We start from the raw sequence: 18172 nt of genomic DNA on the forward strand, positions 1-18172 counted from the left end.
AATAATAATAATAATAATAATAATAATAGAATTTTATTTATATACCCCTCTATCTCCCCGAAGGGACCCAGGGCAGTTTCCAACATAGGTAAAACATTCAATTACAAAACATATAACACAACCATAATAAAACAAATCACTGAAGGAGAGTGATAAGTTATATTCTCAAGACATATGTCTTCAATTATAATGTTTCCCTTTGACTCATTCAAAGGGTGTAGAAAGAGAGGTCGGAATCGGACTTGCCACTCAAACCATAACAGCAGAAAAGGGAAGGCTGCCAAAAACTGTTATCCAACTGTAATTGTTCTATGTGTTGAAGCTGCAAACATTAAGTATTTTGGATAGGATCCGGCATTGGGTTGCCTAGGCCAAACCTCAGTCCACAGAGTCACACATCAAGGCGAGAATTCATTTAGGGACACAGACCTGAATGCATCATGCTGGGCCAAAAAGTCTCTGGTTTTCAATAGACATACAGTTTTATCTTCCACCCCAATATCTATGGATTAGTGCACATTTGGACTTAACACTGATAACAAAAAAAAATAGATAATAGTAAACTCTATTGAATGAATGATGTCTGGTCAAACTGTACTGGAAGACCAAAGCAATGCCTAGAGAGGAATTCTGAGCATTTCATGGTTCTCCAGTAAGACTTTACTGTCAACCTCAACACTAGAGGACCAAACAAATGTCTAAAGAGGACACCTCTCTAGGCATCATTAGGTTCTCCAGCATGACTCTACGGTCAACTTCCTACCATAGAGTCATGCGGGAGGACTTGGGAAATGCCTAGAGGACATCTTTTGTCGGGAGCTGGATGGCCATCTGTTGGGGGTGCTTTGAATGCAATTTCCTGCTTCTCATCAGGGGTTGGACTGGATGGCCCATGAGGTATCTTCCAACTCTATGATTCTATGAGATGTGGGTAAACAAAACCATGGATATAGTCCCATGGATATGTGGGTCATACTGTATTTTGCTGATAACATAGACATTGCACAATGTATTCACTTATACTTTGTCATTGCAAGTTGCACATTGTGCACTGTGTCTGTGCACCCAATATTTTACATTGTAGTTATTCAACCTATTCTTGTAATAGTGCATGGCGTTTGTATGTCCCATACTTTGCAATGCTGTTGTGAATACCTTGCTATACAGCCTGGGATTTGCATAGTGCTTGCAAGCCTCCACATATGGTTTTTAAACTATGCCAAAGAGATGTTCAATTGGGTTGATTGGCAGCATTGCCCAGCTGAACCAAGATACAAAACATTCAGTTGAATGCACAACTCAATGTGTCTGTGAGCAATGCCCATTGATGTACAGTTAATAATGTGTGCCAAGCACAGAGTGCATCTACATGTGTAAATCATGGAGTCAATGTGGACATTGTGTATCTGGAATAAGATGCCGAAGGCCTTCTATAGGGGGTTTAGACACATGTAAGACATCAACGTGATTCTGGCCTCTGTTAAGATTGTCTCTTGGCACATCTTCTCTTTCCTTTTAGGGTGACAGAGACACTGACGAAGAGTGTGCTGGAAGTCCTGGCCTTCCTGGTTTACCTGGTGACAGAGGAGAGCAGGTAAGACTCTGTCCAAAAGTGGACAATATGTGAAGGAAAGGGGCCAACTACAACACCCAAAGCCCACTTAAAGACCTCTCAGATTTCTCAATTTCCATGAATATCCTTCTCAAAATGATAACTGGATTATTCCCCCCATTTTGGGAAGGAATAGATGAAAAATTAAGGCTTTTGGACGGAATGGTTGAGGTCTATGGGGTGGATAGGAGGCTTTGAGATATAGAGGCATTTGCTTAGTTTTCAGATCAAATTAATCTGAAAAAAACATTTTTTTTAAAAATAGTTGAGGTTCTGGGTTGAGGCTTCAAGGTCCACAGAAGTGGAGACCAACTGCCCATAAACGCACCCTAGACCAGTGGTTCCCAACCTGTGGGTCCCCAGATGTTTTGGCCTTCAACTCCCAGAAATCCTAACAGCTGGTAAACTGGATTTCGGTGTTGGAGGCCAGAACACCTGTGGACCCACAGGTTGAGAAACACTCCCCTAGACCCTAAGAAAGCTCTCACATATTCTTGAAATAATGTTTAAGTTCTCAGTTTCTCCTTTCCCACAGGGACCACCAGGTTCAAGAGGTTCTCCAGGACCCCCTGGACCGGCTGTGAGTAGATCCTTTCTGCCTGGGCTCCCCACCTGCCTTTTTTTCTCCTTCGACCCATTATTCCTTCTAATACCTTTGAGCATCTTTTACCCCCACAACCGGAGACAGAATGGCTGGGAATTCTGCTCCAAAAACATAGCTTTCTGTGGTCTATTCTGTGGTGCGTAGATCCAGCGTTTTGTAACCAGGTTGCAGACAACTGTACAGGACAAGCTCCCACCATTCCAGACCCAAAAGAATCTGGGTACTATCAAGAATGAATAATTAAATCTAGAGATGGAGAAAAATTCAAAAATATTTGGAAAATAGTCCAAATTTTTTTCTAAGTATTGAGAAACCCCAATGAAAGAATTCGCAGTTCAGGATTTATTCTATGTAAAATAGTTGATTTGTATTTTTTAAAACTTCACCTTTTTCAGTGCAAAAACTAAAAAAGAGTATTTCCTGTATACAAAATGCTGTTTTCTGTGCAAAACAATCTTCTGCAAATTCTGTGCGGAATCACCCCCTGAAATGTGAATAGGCTGAATAGTCTTTTAAAACGACATAGGTTTCAAAGACTCTGTCACTATGAGAAATATATACAGGTACAGTAGAGTCTCACTTATCCAAGCTAAACGGGCCGGCAGAACGTTGGATAAGCGAATATCTTGGATAATAAGGAGGGATTAAGGAAAAGCCTATTAAACATCAAATTAGGTTATGATTTTACAAATTGAGCACCAAAACATCATGTTATACAACAAATTTGACAGAAGATGTAGTTCAATGCGCAGTAATGTTATGTTGTAATTACTGTATTTACGAATTTAGCACCGAAATATCACGATATATTGAAAACATTGACTACAAAAATGGCTTGGATTATCCAGAAGCTCGGATAAGCGAGGCTTGGATTAGTGAGACTCTACTGTAGTTAAAATTACTTGTTCCTTCCTTCATGGATCTTGGTGACTAATTTCATGCCTAGTCAAATCTGAGTTTTCTTGGTAGACTTGCTTTGAGGGAGAAGCACCAATGCTTTCTTAGAAAAGATGAGTCCAGCTGTTCTTACCATGGAAGGTAATGGAGAAACCATGATATTCTTTTCAATTCTTCCCTCCCCATTCCTCCCACCCTCCCTCTTCTTCGTCCTCTTTCCGTAATCTAGTCAATGTGATTGCCAAGATATGACTTCATCGTTTCTTCCTTAGGGCCCCCCAGGTTTTCCTGGAACACCTGGTGCACCTGGATTACCTGTAAGCCTCCCAATACGGCACATGCTCTGTGCAGTCCTTTGTCTCTACCGCTTCTTTGCCTTTGTCGCCCCTCCTTTCCTCAGGCTACGTATCTAATAGCACAGCCAATCTGTCCCCGCTCCAATGTGCTCTTGGTCACCACTAGCCTTTGCACTGATATGGGAGAGATGTTCCAGATCCACCCAAAAGACCATTCTTCTGCAGATGTTGATCAATTGAGATGGAAAGCTCCTGAGCTGTCATAAAACATGGAGTTCCTATAAACTGGGATTATGTTTCAATAGATACAACATACTTGATCAGGGCATCCTTCTGCCCTGGAACCATATCAATATGAGTCAAAACCCAACTGCAAGAACCAAATCAAAGAGATCCATATAAGCATGGGCCTAAATTCAGGGTTAATCCCAACCAGAGTAGAGTCTTGGAAGTTGACTGCCCAGGTTCTCCATTGGCTCATTGTCCCTACTCTAGTTGAGATTGATGGTTATATTTAAGCCAGGAGTAGAAGCTCCTGAGCACATCTCAGTCTTGTTTGACTGCAGCATTCCTCAACATTGGCTATGACTGCTGGGACTATCAGTTCTTACTAGCATATGCCCAGTGAAACAATTGGATGTACCTTCATGTTGACTCACCATTCAACAATGGATTGAATGGACCTACTATGGTTTGGACTAACCCACACTATGCTAGTCACAGTTGGCAACAACTGGAAAGGCGCAACATTCCCAACTCTGAGTTAGACCTTAAACTACGAAGGAAAATCTAAAATTTAATACCATTTATCTATCCGATGTTGAGAAACTCTAGGAGGTTTTGTCAGTTGACATATCTGCTCATAGAGTTGATACATTCTATGAGCAGATTTCTGCCAGGGCACATCTTGTCCAACAAGCACTGAATATGAAATTCATCTTGAACTGAATATTTCTAGAAGACACTCCAAACCCTAGCTGAATGTATGCTGGGAAATGAATTAATCCTCCCTAAATCAGTGACCCTTCTGTGCCATGTATGTGAACTGCGTTTCTCTGGTTCCTGAAAGGACCATTCCACCCACACCTGACCCACCACCACCATCATTAATGGCTTAATTTCATCCCCTTCCTTGCAGCACCTCATCCCACTAATGACACTGTAACACCCACCATCCGTGTGATTAATTGCTCTGCAGTGTAGCCCTGTGTTGGTGTCCAAGCAAAGTTCTCACTGCCCACCACCATGTAACCCCAACTAACCTACATTGCAGAGACGCCAAGAGGATCTCCCCACTCTTGTGGGTCATTTGATAAGTGGGAAAGGGTCTGCTCTCTTGTTACATGTGGTGTAGCTCTGTTTCCGAGATATAGGACAGCAGCTTGAAGGATGTTTGGGTGACACGTTGCCTCTTGGAAACTGAATAGCACCTGCTGTGACCCCCCCATTGACTCACTGAAGGGGTCACAGCAGGTGCTAGGGATCTATGTGGGTGCCTGTTGCACCCTAGGGCTACGAGATCACTCTGAAAACTACATTTGAGCCAGTATCAAAAGCAAAGCAGTTTATTGAAGATTATATGCAAGCAAATATTAAAAAGTCTCTGAAGTATATAGTCTATATAAAAGGTACTTGACTGTGCAATTATAGTCCAACAAAGTCTTTGAAAGTTATAATCCACAGACAGAACTCGATAGTTCCACACAAAGAGTCAAAGATAGCAAGTAATCTGAGGTTGCAGAGATCCAAACAAGACGTAACAATTTCAACAACTGTAATCCACATGGAAAACGTCCACTAGGAGTAACAAGAAACAGGAGCGACAAGGCAAGGTCTACTTGAGAGTCAGCAGGCTCGAACTCTCTCCAGGTATCTTGAGAAACAGCACGGGGAAACAAGGCAAGAAACAGGAACTGGAACGGAGATACTTCTCCTAAGGAAAGCAATGTTGACACCGCAAAGAAATCCAGGAGCCAGGTCCCTTTAAGGGATTCTCAAGGCTACCTGCCCTGAGAATCCAGGCATCTCCCATTTCACAAGGGAAAGTTGACTCAACAGCATTTGAGAGCTAAGTGTCTGCTGCGCCTTAGACATTCTCTTTCACTCCTTTCTTGTGAGATAGATCGCCTGCGGTCAAAGAATGTATCCTCCCCAGCCGCCTCTCCATCTGATGAATCCAAACGGGTGATCATTGGAATGTTCCCCAATTAACTGTTTTTCTGAAGCTTCAACAACAGGCAGTTGCAAGGTCACTGGGCTCAGATCCCAGTCCTGCAGAGGCCCATCATCCGATTCAGCCTCTGAGTCAACCTACATCTCCTGTGCAGGGCCTGATCCTGACAGCTGGGCTACAACAGTGCCCTTCTTCATACCTTCTGAAATCATGCCCACTGAAAATGATATGGGCACATTACAAGCAGTGATGGAGAAATGTGTTGCAGTTGAAACTGTGAGGATAACTCACTATTAGAATATACCTTAGGAGGTGCAATTCTGAGTGGTAACTATTGAACTTCTCTGGAGCATGGAGAGTATTTAAAATAATAGATCCTGCCCAGAGGCATCTGTTGTTGGAGCAGTGAATTTTCCTGGTTCTATGGGAGCTGTTCAGGTGCTGAACAACTATTCCTGGTTCTATGGGAGCTGTTCAGGTGCTGAATTCTATTTCCAACAGAGATTCATCACTGGAAGAGCTCTCTTACAACCCAGAGCGGCTGTGGGAGGCATAGTCATAAAACCAACAAAGGATTGGCCCCACAACTAGAAGATGCATCAACTACTGTGATCCTGTCTCCAGAGTCTGTGATTTGTCAGGAAAATAGGCAGCCCTCCATCCTCATCTTTCAGGAAGAATGCAAAGAGTCCTTGTAGCACCTTTGAGACCAAACAAAAGAAGTTTATAGCATACGCTGTTGTAGACTCTATTTGGATCTGATGAGCTTATGCTACCAAGTTCTTTCTCTCAGTTACTTTCAAAGATGCTACAGGATCCCTAGGGTGTTTCGACTGAGGACTACAAAGTTTTGAGAATCAGAAGCACTTCCAGTTAGTTACCCAACTTTTGCTTCCAAGAATTATGTCAGGACATTCAGGAGAGGAAGGGCAATACATCTTTTTGCCCCCTGGTTGCTGTCAAGCTTTTTTTGGCCACAAGCGAGCAATGTTGATAGCAACAGATGGGACTCCATTAATCATAAACTAACAACCTGCACTATGTTCATTTACACCGGAGAAAGCCTTGATAGCTTCACCGAGATCCCCTTGCAATAAAGTGCGCATACTATTGCAAACTATATGTTTGCAACGAGACTTTTGGCGACTGAATCCCTTGAAAATCATTAGGAGATGCCATTGCTGGAAATTGAGAATGGATCTTGATCAGATTTTGGTAGTTGCTGCAGATGAGTAGTTGTAAAAATAGAGAAAGATTGAGAGAGAAGAGCAAGTGTGTCATGATGACTATATGAACATCTCCACAAATCATCAGGATAACAATGCGGGAAAAATGGCCTGTGTCAGCCGAACATTACCTCTCAGTCGAAGAACTCAAGATGAATGTAGTCCTTTACCCACCATGATATTTATTTTTCACTATCTATATTGTACACTATTATGTACATTCACAAAATTGTCCTTCAGGAAGGACATCTTTTTGTCCAGAATGTGGGAAGAAAGTTTTTGTGGGTGGGGTTGGGACTCAAACAGAAAGTGCCTCCGCCATTCAATTGAAAGACTGTCAAGGTGAGAGTGTGTGTTTTTGTGCGGGGGTGTCAGTGTTTAGTCATGCCAATATCATACAAATCATGATTCAATCTCTCCTGACTCAAAACGCCTTCTCTGGATCAGTCTATTCAGATACATCTTTGTAAACTCTCTGCTTTTAAACTCCGTTCTGCTCCCTGACTAATTGGATGAATCAATAAGTCTTTATTGATTCATATAGGTCTGTGAGTTCTCAGATACTTTAATGAAAAGCCAACAATGGAGAAGTGTTATACAAATAATTATGGGGCAAGCAATGCTTTCCAAGCAAAGAATGCACCATTAAAGAAGCGAAAAAATGACTCAGAGGCATTTCCATAATCCATACACATGCTCCTCGTCCTCAAATATAATAATGGAAAAAGTGAAATGCTTCCTTTATGGTTTTTCTTTTCTTCCCAAAGGGTCTCCAAGGGGAACGTGGACCATCTGGGATCCCGGGATCCAAGGGAGAATCGGTGAGTATGGATCCAGATTCAAAGTCCCAAGCAACCCGTAAAATGTTCTAACACTAAGGTTGGGACCTGAGGTTGAATATGGCTTTCTTTGGGCCCTTTGGGGTTCCTTAGATGTTCTCTATGATTCTTCTGCTCGGTCTATCCCCAGCGTTGGTATGTTTCCAATATTCATTTACATATTATTTAGTTATTTACAATATTTATATTCCGCCCTTCTCACCCCGAAGGGCGAATCACAATATACACATAATTGGCAAACATTCAAAGCCATATAACAGAACAGAGACAGAGACAGACATAGAGGCAATTTAAACTTCTCCAGCTTCCAGCTTCCTGAGGGTATGCTCGATTCCGGCCACAGGGGGAGCAGCTGCTTCATCATCCACTGTGACGCCAACTTCCTCATTCCAAACACTTGCTGGATGATTTTTATGGTGTTGTAAATTAGTTAAATTAGCCTCCCCACATATAAGTGGTACCTAAATTTCCTACTTGATAGATGCAACTATCTTTCGGGTTGCTTGGGTCAGCAACAAGCAGTGGCTATTTATTTTATTTTAATGGTCGGGTGCTCATTCCGCCATGGGCTGGCCTCGAACTCATGACCTCTTGGTCAGAGTGATTTATTGCAAATGGCTACTTTGATATGCTGGATTTCGTATCACAAATCACAAGTAGAACACTTCCCAAGTGTTTAGGACTGCGTGATTTATTATTATTATTATTATTATTATTATTATTATTATTATTATTATTATATTATGACACAGCAAACATGATAGATAAGCTGGATTTCGTTTCACAAAATCACAAGTCGAACACTTCCCAAGTGTCTAGGACTGTGTGATGTATTTTCGGATGATGTGCGCAGATCCCAGTAGGGTGGCCTTTTGCAGTTGGCAGATCGTAATTTTGTCATGTCTATTGTTTCCAAATGCCGGCTGAGATCTTTTGGCACGGCACCCAGTGTGCCGATCACCACCGGGACCACCTGCACTGGTTTCTGCCAGAGTCTTTGAAGTTCAATCTTGAGGTCCTGATAGCAGCTGAGTTTTTCCTGTTGTTTTTGTCAATGCGACTGTCACCTGGGACGGTGACATCAATGATCCAAACCTATTTCTTTTCCACAACTGTGATGTCTGGTGTGTTGTGTTCCAGAACTTTGTCAGTCTGGATTCGGAATTATTATTATTATTATTATTATTATTATTATTATTATTATTATTATTTTATTTTGACACAGCAAACAAGATAGATATGCTGGATTTCATATCACAAAATCACAAGTCGAACACTTCCCAAGTGTCTAGGACTATTATTATTATTATTATTATTATTATTATTATTATTATTATTATTATTAATCCTACAGTGTACATGCACCCATAGAGTCAGTTTTAAAATCAATGCAAATAAAAGCAAAGGGTAGTTTGCGAACAGACTATTGAACCAACTTGGACCAAATTTCTAGCAAGGTTCTGGCAGATTTAGGAGGAAACTAAATATTGATGTTATTGGATTTGCAATTTTTGTTCATTATGTTTATTTTCACCTTTTTTCAGGGTCCTCCAGGTCAGCCAGGATATCCTGGGGCCATGGGCCCACCTGGTCTCCCTGTAAGTATGGCAGGCAAAAGGAATGATAGAAACAAAAGTTAGCAGAGGCAATGGGGGGAGAGAGGGATGAATAATTAACATTATTATTATTGGAGCCCCCGGTGGTGCAATGGGTTAAACCCTTGTGCCGGCAGGACTGCTGACTCAAAGTTCGAGGGTTTGAATTCCGGGAGCGGGGTGAGCTCCTGTCTGTCAGCTCTAGCTCCCCATGCGGGGACATGAGAGAAGTCTAACACAGAATGGAAACACATCAAACATCCAGGCATCCCCTTGGCAACGTCCTTGCAGACAGCCAATTCTCTCACATCAGAAGTGACTTGCAGTTTCTCAAGTCGCTCCTGACACACACACAATAATAATAATAATAATAATAATAATAATAATAATAATAATTATTATTATTATTATTATTATTATTACGCTGCTTTTTTCTCTTTAAAAAAGCCTTTAAAACAATGCTATTTAAAAGCAATAAAATACAATAGGATCTCTGTTAACCAGCTCCATGGGGATTGGTAGATGCTGGATAAATATTGCTGGAGAGTTCCTATTAAAAATAGGTCTCACTCATACTATATTACCCATACCCATATTATACCATATCATAAACTCTGTATTATTTATTTATTTATTTATTTATTTATTACAATACTTATATCCCGCCCTTCTCACCCATAGGGGACTCATGGCGGCTTACAATAAAACACAGTATAAAAATATTACAGGCAATTCAATCAGTTAAAAATTAGATACATTAAACATTGATAAAAATATGCATATAAATACACAGTTGGCGCATTACCATGAAATACAGTCATTAAAAGCAAATAAACATAAATGTAATGTTACAGGGTTTTACTGTATTATTAAAACAGCTTTGTGGGCACAATAGGCATTGCTGCAGTGTTTTTGTTGGTTGCTTGGGTTCCAGTTAAAACTGAGAGTTTTATATATATAATGAAATAGAATTTAAAATGCCATTGACTAAAACAAATCAATTAAGGTAAATTAAAATCACATTGAAAACCAGTCTGAATAAAATGGAAGTACAATGGGGAGATTGCCCAGACTCTGGAAAAGTTAATTCTGGATTGGAGTTGCACAACTAGTAGCCATTCTGGGAGAAAAAAGATTCACAAATTAACTTTTCTCTTTAGCTTTCTGAAGCTCTGGGTTCTTTTAGAAGGTTGTGCTTGTCTCGTTGAAAAAGAGTCTTGAAACTACAGAAAAATAGTTGTCAATCTTGATAAAAATCTTACTGCATTCTGGCCACAGTTTGCAAAACAGCAGCTCAATGGAGATCCCCAAAGTCCCTAAGGAAACTGGTTCAAGCACATCTTCTCATCCAAATCTTGCTCTAAGAAATCTATGTTTCCCCTCTTTGAATTCTTTCCTCCATTCTAACCTCTTCAAGGCCCTTTTGGGATATTTAAAGGATTTTACGACTATTATTTTGACGCAACGGGGCAACATAGTCAACTCACCGAGAGCCTATTTAAGACGCCGAGCCACAATTATGCTTTACCGCTCTCTTTGTTCCTGTTCTAAAAGCCCAGTGTTATTGTTATTATTATTTTAAGAATTGCAAATTTAAAGCCTTGGTTGAACCTCTGCCAGGCTTTAGGTTTCTGGAAAACTTCTCAACTCGAGCCCAAAAAAGTTCTGGGCAAAGGAAGAAAAGGAGGCAAAGTATGCCTGGCATTAAAAGCATCCTTTTAATACAGCAAGCATTTACTCTCATTAAGTGTCCTGTTCCATTGATCCTAGTCTCGTCTTATAATCATCTTTTCCCTTCTTTTTGTGTGTTTTCATATTAACAGGGTGCTAAAGGAGAAAGAGGATATGTAGGGCCATCGGGAGAGAAAGGAGAATCGGTAAGTCTCAGAGAAAAGCAGTTTTCTACCAAAAGAAACTTTCCCTTATGAGCTTTGGAGGCTGTTCTTCTGGGTTATGTCCACACTACACCATCAAAACAGTTTGATACCACTTTAAGACACCATAGCACCAACTATGGCATCTTATGATTTATAGTTTCATGCAATACTTCTGTGTTAAAGAGCACTAATAATGGAGTATAGGGGTGCATCTACACTGTAGAATTAATACAGTTTGACACCACTTTAAGACACCAACTATGGCATCTTTAGATTTATAGTTTCATGCTATACTTCTGTGTTACAGAGTGCTAATAATGTATAGGGGTGCATCTACACTGTAGAATTAATCCAGTTTGATACTACTTTAAAGACACCATGGTACCAACTATGACATCTTATGATTTATAGTTTCATGCAATACTTCTGTGTTACAGAGCACTAATAATGTAGTATGGGGTGAATCTACACTGTATAATTAATACAGTTTGATACCACTTTAAGACACCATGTCACCAACTATGGAATCTTGTGGTTTATAGTTTCATGCAGTACTTCTGTGTTACAGAGTGCTAATAATGTATAGGGGTGCATCTACACTGTAGAATTAATCCAGTTTGATACCACTTTAAGACACCAACTATGGCATCTTATGATTTATAGTTTCATGCAATACTTCTGTGTTATAGAGCACTAATAATGTAGTATAGGGGTGCATCTACACTGTAGAATTAATACAGTTTGACACCACTTTGTCAATTCGTTAGATCATGAGAGCTATAGTTTTACAAGGACTTTTCCCTTCTCTGCCAGAGGGATGGTGTCTCACTAAGCTACAAACCCCAGGATTCCTTGTTGTTGTTATTATTATTATTAATAATAATATTTTTATTGACACAAAGACATAGTATGTCACAGATATATATGCTGGATTTCATATTATTATTATTATTATTATTATTATTATTATTATTATTATTATTATTATTATTATTATTATGACACAGCAAACAAGATAGATATGCTGGATTTCATATCAGAAAATCACAAGTCGAACATTTCCCAAGTGTCTAGGACTGTGTGATGTATAATAATATTATTATTAGTATTATTATTTTTATACCATCATCATCATCATTCTTTCCCTATGTGGATATTATTATTAGTATTGTTGTTATTGTTGTTGTTGCTATTATTATTAGTATTATTATTATATCATCATTGTCATCATTATTATCATCATCATCCTTTCCCTATGTGGATATTATTATTAGTATTATTGTTATTATTATTATTATTATTATTATTATTATTATTATTATTATTATTATATTGATGATAATTTAAATGCCACTTTTTCTGTCTTAACGAGACTTGAAGCAACAAACAATGTTCAAAACAGTACCATATACAATTGAAACCTAAAACCTATAAACACTAAAACACAATTAAATGTAGAGCTTGCTAAAAGGGAATAGTTAAAAGCATTAAAATCCTATTTAAAATATATGAGCCCTGGTGCAGAATTGCATTGATTCGACCGTGTACATGCACCTCTAGTGCCTGTTTCTAAACAAAACCTCTTTTTTCTCCGGCCTGTTCACTCCTTCGGCTGAAGACGTTGGGGATTCAATCTGAAATTTCCTCCCTGCCAAGAAAAATGCACCATCACGGCACCGAGCGATGGCCCTGCTGCTAATAGGGTTGCTGTAGGAAAATAAAAGTACTTATTACGCTAACAATATTCCCTCCACGGACCTGAAAGCCCATCACGATATTTGTTTTGGGGTCATTAAAGAGCCTCCCAAAGCAGTCCCAGGTCTGTTTGTTAGTTCTTATTTGGAAGTTCTTATTTATGAAAGATGTCCCAAGGAAATGTGGCTTGGAGAATATGAGAGGATTATATTCATGCGTAGGCTGAGCAAACATGGATGTCCTATATACATCTCCCTATATTCTTTCTTTCCCTTTTCCTAGTTCTTTACTGTTAATGGCTATCAAGACAGCTGATATTTATTATTATTATTATTATTATTATTATTATTATTATTATTATTATTATTATCATTATCCTTTCCCTATGTAGATATTATTATTAGTATTGTTGTTATTGTTGTTGCTATTATTATTTGTATTATTATTATTATATCATCATCGTCATCATTATCATCATCATCATCATCCTTTCCCTATGTGGATATTATTATTAGTATTGTTGTTGTTATTGTTGTTGTTGCTATTATTATTATTAGTATTATTATTATTATATCATTATCATCATCCTTTTGTTGTTATTGTTGTTGTTGTTGCTATTATTATTAGTATTATTATTATCTCATCATCATCATCCTTTCCCTATGTGGATATTATTATTACTATTGTTGTTATTGTTGTTGTTGCTATTATTATTATTATTATTATTATTATTATTATTATTATTATTATTATATCGTCGTCGTCATCATCATCATCATCCTTTTGTTGTTATTGTTGTTGTTGCTATTATTATTATATCATCATCGTCATCATTATCATCATCATCATCCTTTCCCTATGTGGATATTATTATTAGTATTGTTGTTGTTGCTATTATTATTAGTATTATTATTATATCATCATTGTCATCATCATTATCATCATCATCATCATCCTTTCCCTATGTGGATATTATTATTAGTATTGTTGCAATTGTTGTTGTTGCTATTATTATTAGTATTATTACTATCTCATCATCATCATCATCCTTTTGTTTTTATTGTGGTTGTTGCTATTATTATTATTATTATTATTATTATTATATCACCATCATCACCATTATAATCATCATCATCATCCTTTCCCTATGTGGATAGTATTATTAGTATTGTTATTGTTGTTGTTGCTATTATTATTATTATTATTATTATTATATCATCATCATCATCATCATCCTTTCCCTATGTGGATATTATTATTAGTATTGTTATTGTTGTTGTTGCTATTATTATTATTATTATTATTATTAGTAGTAGTAGTAGTAGTAGTATCTCATCATCATCATCATCCTCATCCTTTCCCTATGTGGATATTATTATTAGTATTGTTGTTGTTATTGTTGTTGTTGCTATTATGATTAGTATTATTATATCATCATCATCATCATCATCATCATCATCATCATCATCCTTTCCCTATGTGGATATTATTATTAGTGTTGTCGTTATTGTTGTTGTTGCTATTATTTTTAGTATTATTATTATATTGTCGTCATCATCATTATTATCATCATCATCATCCTTTCCCTATGTGGATATTATTATTATTGTTGTTGTTGTTGCTATTATTATTATTATTAGTATTATTATTATTATTATTATTATTATTATTATTATTATTATATCATCATCATCATCATTATCATCATCATCATCCTTTCCCTATGTGGATATTATTATTAGTATTATTTTTGTTATTGTTGTTGTTGCTATTATTATTAGTATTATTATTATCTCATCATCATCATCATCCTTTCCCTATGTGGATATTATTACTAGTATTATTGTTGTTATTGTTCTTCTTCTTCTTTTTCTTCTTCTTCTTCTTCTTATTATTATTTTAATTAGCACGCATTTCCAGGAATATTGTCCTCTAAATGACTCCTTTCCCTTCCCTTTATCTCTGCAGGGTCCTCCAGGTTTGGATGGCCCTATAGGTCCAATAGGACCACCGGTAAGATATTATTATTATTATTATTATTATTATTATTATTATTATTATTATTATTGACACAAAGACATATGACACAGCAAACAAGATATATATGCTGGATTTCGTATTACAAAATCACAAGTTGAACACTTCCCAAGTGTTTAGGACTCTGTGATGTATTATTATCATTATTATTATTATTATTACTATTATTATTATTTGATTCATAACAAGATTAGTACACAGCAAACAACATCACTGTACTGGCTTTTGTACTGGATCACACATCAGACATTTCCCAAGTCTTTAGGACTATGTGATGTATAGTGACTCATGTGTGTAGATGCGAGTAGGGTGGCCTTTTGCAGCTGACAGATGGTAATTTTGTCAGCGCCGATTGTTTCCAAGTGCTGGCCAAAGTCTTTAGGAACTGCGCCCAATATGCCGACCACCACTGGGACCACCTTTACTGGCTTGGGCCAGAGTCTTTGCAGTTCAGTCTTTAAATCCTCGTATTGTGCAATTATTAATTATTATTGTGTTTGTTATGCTTATTATGTTTATTATTTTTATGTATGTTCCACTTTATCTCAAAGCGGCAACGATACTAAAAACCATACGAGTGCCATGCTACAAAATGACTAGCTAGTGATAGTAAACTTGTATCTAAAAGGGAGAGATGACTCGACTACATCTCCCATTGCAAATGTTCCCTGAAGAGAGACAAAGAATGTAGGTGGACATTCCCCTTGAGATGCTAGCTTTCTGCATGCAAGGGGCAACATCTTGCCATGGAAAGGTTACCAAAAAGAAAGGCTTTAGTTGTCGCAAATGAATGAGTTTCCTATAGTATGTTTTTTGCAGCTGTGAGCAATGAGCCTATTTCATTTTTGTTCGATTTTTGATGCCAGGGTCCAAGGGGAGAGCGAGGCCTGCCAGGCAGCGGAGGTGAAAAAGGCGAACAGGTGAGAACACATCCTAATTCTCTATATAGAAGGGGTCCTTTTAATTGTAATTGGGCTGGGCTGTGGCGCAGGCTGGTGAGCAGGCTGCTGCAATAAATCACTCTGACCATGAGGTCATGAGTTCGAGGCCAGCCCATGGCGGGGTGAGCACCCGACAATTAAAAATAAAAAATAGCCCCTGCTGGTTGCTGACCTAGCAACCCGAAATATAGTTGCATCTATCAAGTAGGAAATAAGGTACCACTTATAAAGCGGGGAGACAAATTTAACTAACTTACGATTTTGGAATGAGGAAGTGCCATCAGAGTGGATGATGAAGCAGCTGCTCCCCCCTGTGGCCAGAATCGAACATCCCCTCAGGAGAAGGTTAAATTGCCTCTACGTCTGTCTCTGTCTCAGTTCTATGTGTATATGGGCATTGAATGTATGCCCTATATGTATATAATGTGATCCGCCCTGAGTCCCCTCCGGGGTAAGAAGGGCGGAATATAAATACTGTAAATAAATAATAAATAAAATAAATAATAAGGAGCCCCTAAGTGCCAGGTTCAGACCATGAGAGTGTGGGCATCATTGCCAAGACCAATGCCATTCATGGCTCCCATTTCTGTGGGGCAATGAGTCCACTCCAGGTTTTACTCCAGGCTTTAAAGGAGCTCTCCATGGTGCTGAATGATGTCCTCACTACCTTGGATAGCTCCCACAAAGCCTGCTAAAACCTGGAATGGATTTATTTATTCATTTATTTATTTATAGTATTTATATTCCGCCCTTCTCACCCCGAAGGGGACTCAGGGCGGATCACATTATATACATATAGGGCAGACATTCAATGCCCATATACACATAAAACCAAGACAGAGACAGACGCAGAGGCAATTTAACCTTCTCCTGAGGGGATGTTCGATTCTGGCCACAGGGGGGGAGCAGCTGCTTCATCATCCACTCTGATGGCACTTCCTCATTCCAACGTCGTAAATTAGTTAAATTTGCCTCCCCACTTTATAAGTGGTACCTTATTTCCTACTTGATCGATGCAACTATCTTTCGGGTTGGTAGGTCAGCAACGAGCAGGGGCTATTTTTTATTTTTTAATTGACCGGTGCTCACCCCGCCACGGGCTGGCCTCGAACTCATGACCTCATGGTCAGAGTGATTTATTGCAGCAGGCTGCTCACCAGCCTGAGTCCCCTTTGGGGTGAGAAATGCGGGATATAAATACTCTAAAAGGTAAAAGTTTCCCCTGACGTTAAGTCCAGTCATGTGACTCTGGGAGTTGGTGCTCATCTCCATTTCTAAGCTGAAGAGCCGGCGTTGTCCGTAGACACCTTGATCTTGGAGGTGTCTACGGACAACGGCGGCTCTTCGGCTTAGAAATGGAGATGAGCACCAACCCCCAGTGTTGCCAGTGATCATGCAGTCATGCCATGTGACCGGCATGACTGCATGGAGTGCCAGTGTTACCTTCCCGCCGGAGCAGTACCTATTGATCTACTCACATTTGCATGTTTTCGAACTGCTAGGTTGGCAGATGCCAGAGCAACAGCGGGCGCTCACGCCGTTCCCGGGATTTGAACCTGGAACCTTTCGATCTGCAAGTTCAGCAGCTCAGGGCTTTAACCCACTGAAGCCACCGGAGGCTATATAAATACTCTAAATAAACAAATAAATAAATTTATAAGTCGGATGTTTGGAAATAGGGGACTGCCTGTGGTGGCAATATATTGCATTCATTCTATTTATTTATTTATTTATTTATTTACAGTATTTATATTCCGCCCTTCTTTCTCACCCCGAAGGGGACTCAGGGCGGACTACAATGAACACATATATGGCAAACATTCAATGCCAACAGACAAACAACATACATTAGACAGACTCAGAGGCATTTTTTTAAAACATTTTTCCAGCTTCACGATTCCGGCCACAGGGGGAGCTGTTGCTTCACCGTCCAGTAGTGGCTGTACTTCCTCATTCCTTTCCTCGTGTTTTGCTGGCAGTTTTATGGTGTTGTAAATTAGTTAAATTAGCCTCCCGCATAAAGCGTCCCTAAATTTCCCTAATTGACAGGTGCAGCTGTCTTTCAGGGCTGCATAGGTCAACAGCAAGCCGGGGCTATTAATGGTCGGAGGCTTAACCTGACCCGGGCTTCGAACTCATGACCTCTCGGTCAGTAGTGATTTATAGCAGCTGGGTACTAGCCAGCTGTGCCACAGCCCGGCCCGTATCCTACTCATATGGGCACGTATTTCCTCACTCTGGTGTGACTTGGCTTATGATTGATCTCCATTTGATCCAAACTTCTTTTATTCCTAGGGATTTCAAGGCCAACCTGGTTTCCCAGGACCACCGGTAAGTACTGTGCTGGTGGGGGGTTCGATTCTGGGGGGCGGCAGGGATG

At 39.1% G+C, this 18172-nt stretch overlaps 1 protein-coding gene across 1 annotated transcript in view; it reads left to right on the forward strand.

The window, feature by feature from the left end:
* Positions 1 to 18172, forward strand: part of col16a1 (collagen type XVI alpha 1 chain) — a 167914-nt gene that overhangs the window by 128751 nt on the left and 20991 nt on the right. The window contains exons 46-54 of the mRNA XM_062962528.1: positions 1520 to 1594; positions 2148 to 2192; positions 3386 to 3430; positions 7576 to 7629; positions 9192 to 9245; positions 11066 to 11119; positions 14783 to 14827; positions 15718 to 15771; positions 18088 to 18123. Coding sequence (XP_062818598.1) covers positions 1520 to 1594; positions 2148 to 2192; positions 3386 to 3430; positions 7576 to 7629; positions 9192 to 9245; positions 11066 to 11119; positions 14783 to 14827; positions 15718 to 15771; positions 18088 to 18123 — 462 coding nt within the window. The remainder of the gene's footprint in view (positions 1 to 1519; positions 1595 to 2147; positions 2193 to 3385; positions 3431 to 7575; positions 7630 to 9191; positions 9246 to 11065; positions 11120 to 14782; positions 14828 to 15717; positions 15772 to 18087; positions 18124 to 18172) is intronic.

The sequence above is a fragment of the Anolis carolinensis genome, unplaced genomic scaffold, assembly GCF_035594765.1.
Source record: "Anolis carolinensis isolate JA03-04 unplaced genomic scaffold, rAnoCar3.1.pri scaffold_10, whole genome shotgun sequence".
Taxonomy (NCBI): Eukaryota; Metazoa; Chordata; class Lepidosauria; order Squamata; family Dactyloidae; genus Anolis; species Anolis carolinensis.